The 10,271-nt window shown below is 38.8% G+C and overlaps 1 protein-coding gene across 2 annotated transcripts; it reads right to left on the reverse strand.

Annotated features, from left to right (window-relative positions):
* Positions 1–33: 33 nt before the first annotated feature.
* Positions 34–10,242, reverse strand: LOC146550400 (putative pleckstrin homology domain-containing family N member 1). 2 transcript variants are annotated; one of them, XM_085260795.1, is made up of 12 exons: positions 10,007–10,242; positions 9,426–9,584; positions 7,212–7,317; positions 6,494–6,640; positions 6,151–6,237; positions 5,020–5,107; positions 4,792–4,928; positions 4,556–4,702; positions 2,430–2,516; positions 1,915–1,990; positions 1,727–1,803; positions 34–490 (listed from the first exon to the last, which is right to left on the reverse strand). In XM_085260795.1, the coding sequence occupies exons 2-12, from the start codon at positions 9,518–9,520 to the stop codon at positions 359–361; spliced, it is 1,179 nt and encodes a 392-aa protein (XP_085116921.1). In that variant the 5' UTR covers positions 9,521–9,584; positions 10,007–10,242; the 3' UTR covers positions 34–358. The 2 variants fall into 2 exon arrangements, with proteins under 2 accessions (XP_085116921.1, XP_085116919.1); XM_085260793.1 differs by having other exon boundaries at positions 9,426–9,588.
* Between the last annotated feature and the right edge of the window lie 29 nt (positions 10,243–10,271).

Genomic DNA, 10,271 nt, shown 5'->3' on the forward strand with positions numbered 1-10,271 from the left:
TAGTTTATTTTGAAAAGGTAAAACAAAGCTACATACAGGTATTTACAGTTTATTCACCCCTAAGTTTAAGCTATTTTTGAGACTCTACAGTTTCTACATCTAACATTTCTTCAGGTCTGATCTGCTCTGAAACTGGGTCAAGGACTAGTTTACGCTCGAACATGAATACTGGCTTTAAGTGCTGTGTTCTGTCTGTTCACAGTGACAAAATCAACCAAATATATCAAAGATTAGAACGAGAAGTCTTCACTGCTCTGCCTCCATGTTGTGGCACATACGAGACATATGTACAAATTATCTACATGTTTCAAATTTATGATTACAGTGACGTTTGAGGCTCTTCCTCCCGTCTGAGGAATCAGCCGCGTCCATTGATGTGATATGGGTCGGCAGCTAGCATTGGTTCCTGGGACTCCTTCCTGTTCCTCTGCAGCTTTGGCATTATCGGAGGTGGCGGTTGACTCACAGTAACATGGTTGCTTCTGTCTGGCTGCAAATTAAAAAGAAAATCTTGTTTATGCAAATATGCCGCACGGTTAAAGCACCACACGTCATGTTCTGCATGACAAGCAGTTTTTCTTGCATCTAGAAAAACAACGGACTTTAAAAAGCCTGTGCTTAAGGAGTGTCCAAATAAACATTTTTTATATCTTCTGCTTTCAGAGTTGCTGAATATAGCTGCATGAATGTGCTTTTAATCTCAAACAAGTTCATACAAGTTGATTTTCATACCAAACTAAAACAAGTGACTACCACACATAAGCCTAAACTATGCAGAAATGTGATCGGTCAGTTCATAGAAAGTTTTCTTCTAGAAAGTATTTTATTATGCAGCTACTTTACAACTGCTAAGGAAACGTACCGTTTAATGCCACAATTTTCTTGAATGTTTATGTCCTCCTGCTCTTGGCAAACCATTTAGGCCAAAAAACCTCTTTGTTGGTCACTTCATTAGATATACATGTTCAACTGCTTGTTAACACACATATCTAATCAGCAAATCACCTTTAGGCATGTGGACATGTTCAAGATGACTTGCAAACTAAACATCAGAATGGGGAATAAAGGTGATTTAAACTGGATTTTCCATTATAACCATCTCGAGGGATTATAGAGAATGATCCTAGAAGGAGAAAATGTCTTTGATGCCAAAGGCCAGCGCAGACCGGCCAGACTGCTTCAAGCATGGAAATAACCACTAGTTACAACCGATGTATGCAGAAGACCATCTCTGAAAGCAGCAGCAGAAGACCGCAACAGGTGCCACTCGTGTCGACTAAGAAAAGAAAAACGAGGCTACATTTCACAAGTTGTGCCTTCTATTGTCCACAGTTGTGCAAATGTGTGATGCTATAATGTTAACATGGAACAAAATCTCCGACGAATGTTTCCATCACTCTGTTGAATTTATGCCATGAAGAACTAGCAAGGTGTACCCAATGAAGTGTCCGGTGAATGAGTATTGCTGGCTGATAAAGTGTTACATGGCAGTTTTTTAAATTAATTTGCAGAAAAGTATTTTTAAAATTTCTTTATTTTTCACTCATTTAAATAAAAAGCACATAATAATGTTTAAAATTAAACCTACACAAACTGGCTGCAAACGATCACCTTCCCTGTGACTCCCTCATCTCTCCTGACCTGTTTAGCCTCTTTCACTGTTACAGCCCATACATTATTCTTTAATGGTTCATTAAACATGTATAATCATACAATCATGTCTAACCTGTTGTAACTGAAAAATCCAGTTCTGATAATCCTCCATGCAGGTACAAGAGACCTGCAGCGGCTCCACCAGTTCACCTAAATCCAAACAAAAACAGTGATTATATGAAATGAATCACATATTTATTTTTGCCCTTCCAACGCTGCATTTAACTAAAAATACAAAGATACCACGTGTGTAGAGTGTACCTATCAGTTCAAACTCCAGCCGTCCAGGCAAGGCTGACCTCTCAACTGCTTTGACACTTTGTCGGGGCAACCTTCCCTGTTAGAATGACAGAAAAGACAAGTTGTTTTCTAGATGCTGCTTTAAAGGTTTTAACAACAGGTGAGCTGGGCTTCTGTCCTTAAAGACAGATAACCATATAAACAACATCTCCTCTCACATCATACGCAGTCGAAAGTCTAAAAGCTCAGCCAGAAACTAAACATGTAGAGCAGTCTGAAGCCTGAGCATCCACTTCTCTAACAGTGTATATATAAATACGAGCGAAAATGAAGAAAGAATAGTTAGTTCATCATTTTGGAAATAATTTTCTACTACAAAGATACTGAATGATGAAGGCAGAAAGTTTGAACTACCATGTTACCTACCAAAATAACAAGGAACATGTCATAATTACTGGGACACTGGGAAGTTTTGCTGTCACAGCAGCAGAAAAGGTGTTATTATGGATTTTTCCCACAGAGTAATTTTGCAGTACCTCATATCTTATAGTCAGGCGCTTGTTGTCAACAGATAGAAGCACGATGTCTTGAGGGAAGAGAACCATCAGTCTTTCTTGGAGACCCTAAAAGAACAAAGCCAGCATGCCTTGGTTACTGTATGTGAGCATACTCACATTTCCTGTTATACCGTGTTATCAAAGGAGCTTGCAAAGAAAAGCATCTGGACTTCTTTAAGTTGCTTGAAGACGTTTCACCTCTCATCCGAGAAGCTTCTTCAGTTCTAAAGTCAACTGGTGGAGAGTCCCAGATTTAAACCTAAAGAAGTCCAGACATTTTTCTTTGCAAGCTCCTTTGACTACCATGACCTGGATGACTGAGAACCTTCACAGACATATACCGTGTTATATTTCCAATTTAAAGGACGATCACATTAATTTTTTCTAGGATTTTTATCCGCTTTTGTTGTCTTTTGAAAAGACTTTTTGTGCATTGAGCAGCTTTATGGAAATTCTTGCCCATGTTCATTTTAGATAATCTGAACAAAGAACAACACTAATCTGAATCTCACTTCTGCCCATGACAGGGACAGAGAAGTGACTTGTTGAAGATACCCTGAACTTCTCTGTCAGTAAGTGCAGCTGTTTTTACCGCTGTAAGCCTCTGTGATCTGGGGTTATCTCTGTCTATGTTACCTGCTGTTTATGCTGCTGATAGCCACTGTTAGTGGCTGTTAGTCTCTGTTATCTGGGATTAATCTATGTTAGTTGCTGTTAGCTGATGTTAGTCTCTGCTACCTACTGTTTAGCTTCTCTTAGCCACAGTTAGCAGCTGTTAGCTGGCTTTCGAGATACTTTTTTGAAGTAGATCTAACTCGGACACTTGTGAATAAACTCTCATATGATGTGAATGAGAATGTATATCAACCTGTTTATCTGAAGAAAACTGTGTTTTTTCTTTTTGTTTGTTTTTAGAACACTCCACCCTAACATTAGCTGACATAATGTTAGCTTATAACCAGCTGTTGTTGTTGTTGTTTAGCCGGCCTGTTGGCAGCTGTCTGGAGGGCAGGGTCATATGTCTAATCTGCTGGAAATAAATAATTGAGAAAATATCATGAATAAATAAGCATATTTAAGTTTTTGTGTGTTAAAACACCCATATTTTGGTTCAAGAGATGATGCTTGATTTGATGATGTAGAGAATGACGTTTTATCCAGACGCCGGTCACATTCTTTATGATAAAACACAGCTATGATCTGTCATATGGTGAGTCTGCATTCGTATGCCTATGAGTTTTAACATGTCCTACGCAGGTGGCTGGTCTCTAGTCATATATAAAACGCAGTTATGCGGAATAGCGATGTCTATCTCAACAACTGTATTCAAGATGGTGGGAGGACTGTATTTTTAATTGGATTAATTCTAAGTTTATGAGATTGCATTAAGTTGTTGGAAGATCGAATTACACACGTATCAATGTATATTTATGAGAACTCATAGCTGAAAAGAGTGAAAACTGCTACATGGTGATAGAGAACAAGGTTGCACATCCTTTTTCTTAGGAGCTGAGGGGAAATATGTGCTCTTGTCAATTATGGTTCAACTTGCATCATGTGGTAAATGTAGAAGGAAAGAGTACTGAAAATAGGGTCTTTACACTTTTCTGAGGCCTTTAAGAAGTCAGAAGAAAATGTCTTTCCATGCTGAAAGACAGCATGTATACATCATGTTCATTGCATTCATACAATATATGAATGCAATGAACATGATTTTAACAAGACTTTCCAGTTGTGGTTTGTCATAAGTTAGTTGCACAATGTTAATGTCATAGTTACCCAATCCTTTTTTACCGTGAATGAGAACTCAGAGCAGTCTTATTATTAATTTGCAAGCAATTTTTTTGGTTCCCTATGATGGCTTCATCATTTCCCCAAAGACTATTTTATAATTCTAATAAAACAAGATAATTTTTATTAGGATTTAAAAAAGAAGTCAAGTTTCTATTTAATGATCTAAATGGAAATTGCCTACCGTCTAATTTTGGTGATTTTTGTGCCCGCCAAACAGTTGATCATCTTTAGTTTAATATGTCAACACACAAAAAATGTTTTAAAAATATGTTACAGAAAACTTTCAGAGGACGTTGAAGAGTATTTACTACCTGTCTCTGTGTGTTGATGATGTGGACAATAGATACGTAGCTCGGCTGACCTATGTGCTGTATGGGCGAGCCCTCCCATTGCCATATTGGAGCTTGTAGTAAGTATTTTTTCAGTTCTTCTCTTTTCCAGTTCTCATCACACGGTAACTAGAAGAGAAATATGTGCACAGTGTATTTTACTGACATGTAACTACAATACTTTGGTAACCAGATGCAGTGCAACAGTTAGTCAGTACTAGATAGGAGAGAGCGCAGTGGGAGGGACTCATGGGTTGGATCATGGCCTTGTATCTCCTGTCTTCTGCGTGCTGCATCCATTTCTGTAGGTCTGCCGCACTGGCACACGTGAACACCTTGGAGTCCATCACTGGACCTGGATAGAAGAGGGAACAGCATAAACCATGCTTAGTTTTTCACACTGCTTTGCACGTCTTAGTGGAACTCTGTAATTTCCACGGACTCACTGCTGATTTCAAACATGTGTGGCGAATGTGACGCGTCCAAGTCCAGAGAGACAACTTGGAAGGAAAGTCCAGAAAGGGGAAGAATGCCCTGCAAGATAAACGAAGACAAACTTAAAGAAATGAATAACACCGACGATTAGATTCCTGTATTAAGATTGCAGTGCAGAAATTGCCTGACAACAAAAACCCAACATTTAAGAATTTAGGACATTGATCCCTAAAAGTTCCTGCAGATTTATTGTGTTTCTACACTTTCAAAACATAATTCACCCTACAAAGTTTGGAGATTTTCATCAAAAAAAAGTGAAAGGTGTTTGGGAAGGCGGCAGGCACAGTGGATCTGAATAGCTGCATTATAGACGTTTGACAGTATATTTGGGGTTTGACCCATAGCTGGAAATAAAAACTTAAATCATTCTATTTTCACCTTTTGCAACTTGGAAGTAAAATTCTAACCTGTTTGAATGCAGCTTGATGCAGGGTATTATGACTAGGGTCTAAAGTTACAGTATACAGTTTTCTGATCACAAGAGACAATTTAATAAGTTAATGAATTAATTTTTCATTATTAATAAAGCCAATGTGTGGAAAAAAGGCATGTGCATGTACAACACAAGGATCTAAAGAGCCTTCCATTAGGTGACCTCAGTAGCCTGGGAGGGGTAAGGTTTCACAGTGGCTTCAGCAGTGGTAATGTCCCATGCCTTTTCCCAAACCTTGGTTCATGTGATGACGTAAAAGGCTAGTACTGGGTCAACGACCCCCTCATAAGGAACAACCCCCACTAGAATTTAAATACACATGCATGTAGTGTATGATCACACTTTTAAGCTGATATCATGTTTAAAAGGTTTGTTGTTTATGTCGACCAGTTTGGCTTGGGGTCCTCATAGAATGAGTTAAAAATGCTCTGTTGTAGCTGTTTTCTGCAGGGCACAAATGACAGCCTGTGATTTAATTTCCAACCCCCCGCAGCTTTATTATTAACACCCACTTTTAGTTTTATGTTACACTACACTAATCCAATAAAGGTTTTCACTTCTGTGAAAAAATATGTTTACTTCAGTTTTCCAGTGATCGTCTGCTAACATAGCATTTCTAACCACACGTCTTAAAAAGTATAAAGAATACCTCATAAACAAAGTCTTGCCGAGAGTGGTCCAGAGAAAGGATGAGTAGGTGGAAAGAGAACAAAACCAGGAAGTGTTCTTGGGTTTCCTGCAGAGGCACAATTCACAGGATTTAATCATTTTCACTGCTTTTTTAAAAGGGCCACATAAACACATGTGTGGGTGCTAAGTGACTTGTTTATGATATTTAACTAATTTATAACTAATTAAACTAATTTAAATGTGATTTTTCTTATTGCAGCAATTTTTTTCATTTTATTTTGTTGCTCATTTTAGTTTAGTCTAAATCCAAGGACTGTCTCACACATTAAATTTCTCACTCCTTTTGTGTGTTACCATATTACCTGTGTGTAGCTGATGTAGAGAGACACCAGTGAGGAGTGGATGATCTCTCCATACATGTGGGCAGCTTGGCCCTCCCAGCCCCTGATTGGCTGTTGGGAGTATATCCTTTGGTGGAGCTCATCTCTGCTCTTTCCCCACAGCACCACCTAGAGACACAAAAATATATCACCCCATGTCTGTGGCTCATTTCATGTGTCTTATTTTTGTCTGTCTTTGACAGCAGTGTTAAAAGATGCAAGGTTTTCTCTTAAATAGAGAGAATTAAAAAAACATTTCTAGTGGGTGGCCATTTCCCCCTTCCCACTATCTCGTATCACTGTATTTATTTATAGTCAGTATTAACACATGCATTACACAGCAAACCTGAATGTATTTCACCATTGCAAGGCTTGAATCACTGTCTTTAGGCAAACTTTGTGTGTGTCTTTAGGGAACAAATACAGAGGTAAAGTGTAAGTCTGAGAACAAAGCTGTGTCTAGCAATGTTTCCTCTCTTGTATATTTCCTGTAAAGTTTGAATCACACCAAAGGGGAATGCAGAATATGTCACCGTTGCATTGGAAATTCCTACAGCGCACGAGGTCTCGTCTCACCCCGGCTGAGCACTACAAGTGTTAATTCAGACTCAACCACACAGCATGCTCTGACCTTGAAAAGTGCACGATCAAAGTGTCAAGATGTTTATTTGTCAAGTACACAGCACACACACATAGCAACCTCTTGTTCCAGGTGTGGTATTGAAGGTCTGCGTGGTGGCTGGGGCTGCTCGTCTCTGCTGTTCCTCACAGACAGCTGAAGTCTGGTTTCTCCCAGGCTCCACACACTGAAAACAAACACGCACTCTTGCTCAGTGAAGGTACAAACACTTTAATGCATTAGTCATAACTGTACTGACAATTAGCATACATGCCAAAATGGTCGATTTTTGAGTATAGTCATGCAGAGCTGAAAGGAAGTAGATATGATTTCATATTATTGTTTGAGAAGTAAGTTAAATTTTGACTTTGGACCATTCACATTTTAAAATAATTCTAATTTATCTAATACTGGGCCATGAAACAATTGAACAATTTGTGCCTGTTATGGCCATAAGAGGGTTATCCTCTCTCTTAGAGCAGGCTGACTACTTGTATTTGTAGGAAAATAATAATAGGTCCTTGTAATTGAAATATACAATAGTTTTTAAGAACATTGTAAAATGGCTAAGCACAAGCATTGTCCACATTGCCAGAAATTTAAATCAATGTATAAATATATGTTTGATAGATTGATTGAGGGGGAGCATTAAGCTACAAGAGGTGTTTTCAGTATAGATATTTTTGTATGTTTTACATAATGTTGTTATATAATGTATTAAACCTACCCAGGAACTAGCTAACTATATGACTGAGCTATAAATGTGTGATAGGGTCGGAGTTCATAAGTGTTGGTTCCTCCTGCTCATTTTTGAGCACTAGAGGACTTTATTTTTCTTCATGTATATGCTCTATTTAGTTCTATTTTGTATATATGACCACATTCTTGAAAACCGTCAATCAATCAAAACTCATTTTCTGAGAAAGATATCAAATGACTGAGGCAGGTGGTATAACCATATATAACATATAACCACATAATGCTGGCCTGGTATGGCCACAGTATAGACACCTTCTAAAGGCTGTTTCCGGCAGGATGACATGCCATAACACAAAGTTTAAACAGGTTTCGGGAACACAACAATGACTTCACACACAGTTCAACTTCACATTTTATATTATGATTGTGTAATATAATTACTGAGTGCATTCAAGAAGCCATGTAAATAAACCTGAAACTCTGAAACAACACAAAAACAATCATGGCTGGGGAAATAAAGTCAAGTTTAATAATAAACTGACTTGAAGTTGTTATTACTGTTAGATATTTACTGATCTAACTCATCTGGTGATTAAACGTTATAGCTGTTTTTGTTATTATCATACTAGTGACGGCACTAGTTAAGCCGGTTCTCCTGAAATTGCATTATTTTCTTGTATATAAACAAGGTCAGCATCAGTATACTGAGCCAGTCAGTAGCTAGCAAGCGCACATTCTAAGACATCTTTGAAACACACACTTTTGTGTGTGTTATGAAATACAAACATAAGTGGCTTGCCTGATAAGCAGTTATAATTAAAGAGCTACACATAAGGAGCAGAAGCTCCTGCAGTGATTAGCTTCTGCTAATCCCCCAGCCTTTGAATGAGAGGGGATTTGTCCCGCCCTTACTCTGTATTAAACCCCTCCATGCTTCAACCATTGTCTTATAGTAATCTGCTAATCACATCAGTGCAGCATCACTGAGCACCCAAGTTCATGTTGAGTAAATAGGAGCCAATTAGCTCTCCTGTCTTGTGTCTCCATGAGGTGCTGATGGGCAGAAATCGAACGCGTGTCATTGGTTGTTCTGCAGTTTTTGTTTTCTTTTTCTTGTTGGATTTAAATCTAGTTTTAAAGTTTAAAGTGCTCTGTGTGACAACACATCCTGTTACTGTAAAGCCAAGCATGTAGTGTGTGTGGTATATCCTGTACATGATAACACTGAATATGCTGCAGTGCTGAAAAGGATTATGCTTGCGTTTTACATTATCACCTTAAAAATGTCAAGAATGAAATGCCACAGAAAACCGCATGTGTTGAAAGAGAAGCAGCTCTCTTTTCACTTTACAGCCTGCCACCGCTTCCTCCAAAACACAGAAAAACCACATTTAAAGTGACTTTAGAGATACACTCAAAAAAATACTGAGTGAAATTCACACGTTGCCGTTCTGTTAACTGTTATTTATATATTTATATATATATTTATATAGTTAACTTTTTGTTGCAGGATCAAAATACAGTGAAATAAAATTGTTTGTTTTATTTTTTGAACAGCTCCTAGCTTCAAACACTAATCTTGCATTTATGTCTTACCCTAAATTGTCTCCAGAGAGTTCCAGGAGCTCAATCTCATCAGGGCCCACCTCGTCCACTCCAGTATGCCTCTGGGTCACACTGCAGCATCCCATGACGGAGAAGGAGTCTGTCCCTCTTTACCTCGTCTCAGCTTCTGTTCCACACACTGAGCACCATCTGTCTAGACAATCATCCAAACAGTTTGTGCGTGCCTCATTAAAACCAAAGAGATAGCAAAAAAATGGGGGGGTGGGTTTAGAAGAGGATATTGTGCACAGGAGCAGGGGATGAGGAGGCGGTGTGCTGCTAAGCTCTAGTTCCCCCTTTTTGCCAGCATTCAGTGTGTATTTCCACAGAGCCCTGAAAACAAAAAGCTTTTGAAGAGGAATTGAAGACAAAAGTGGCAGGTTTTTGTTGAATCGCAGCGTAGTAGTTGTTCCTTCCTTCCTGTCAGTTGGCCGTCGGCAGATGACTGAGCAGCTTCCTATTTTACACTCTGAACTTACGCTGGGAACCTGCTGATGTATCAGCATGATAAATAAAAACTGTTTTGTCACAAAAAGACGAGCCGACCAGATGAAGGTCAAAAACTATCATACCTCCTGAAGTTGATAAGACAAGCTCCCTCCTTGTTGTGAAACGTGTGGAAGCAGTTATCTTATTGGGAAAGATGGGGCCATGCCTGTCTAGTTTACATGCGCTGAACTTGACTCTGAGTAGCCAAGAGAGATAATTATGAGTTATGACACAGAGAGGTAAAGGGCTGCAGTCAAAACAAGCTACAACAACTGTAGAGTGGAGCCTTGCGTTGATCTTCCTGGTTAAAGTTGCAGTAAGGTGGTGGGAGGGTTTGCACACAATCAC

The sequence above is a fragment of the Mchenga conophoros genome, linkage group LG20 (genome assembly GCF_057382185.1).
Source record: "Mchenga conophoros isolate Kocher_MC1m ecotype Shallow Benthic linkage group LG20, M_conophoros_male_GT1.1, whole genome shotgun sequence".
In the NCBI taxonomy this organism is placed as follows: domain Eukaryota; kingdom Metazoa; phylum Chordata; class Actinopteri; order Cichliformes; family Cichlidae; genus Mchenga; species Mchenga conophoros.

Coding starts and splice junctions, on each gene's coding strand:
- LOC146550400 (XM_085260795.1), bottom strand. CDS start 9,520: ATGGGATGCTGCAGTGTGACCCAGAGGCATACTGGAGTGGACGAGGTG. Junction 1,804..1,914: donor GCTGGAGTTTGAACTGATAG/GTACACTCTACA, acceptor GTTTGGATTTAG/GTGAACTGGTGGAGCCGCTG. Junction 491..1,726: donor GGATTTTTCAGTTACAACAG/GTTAGACATGAT, acceptor TTTAATTTGCAG/CCAGACAGAAGCAACCATGT.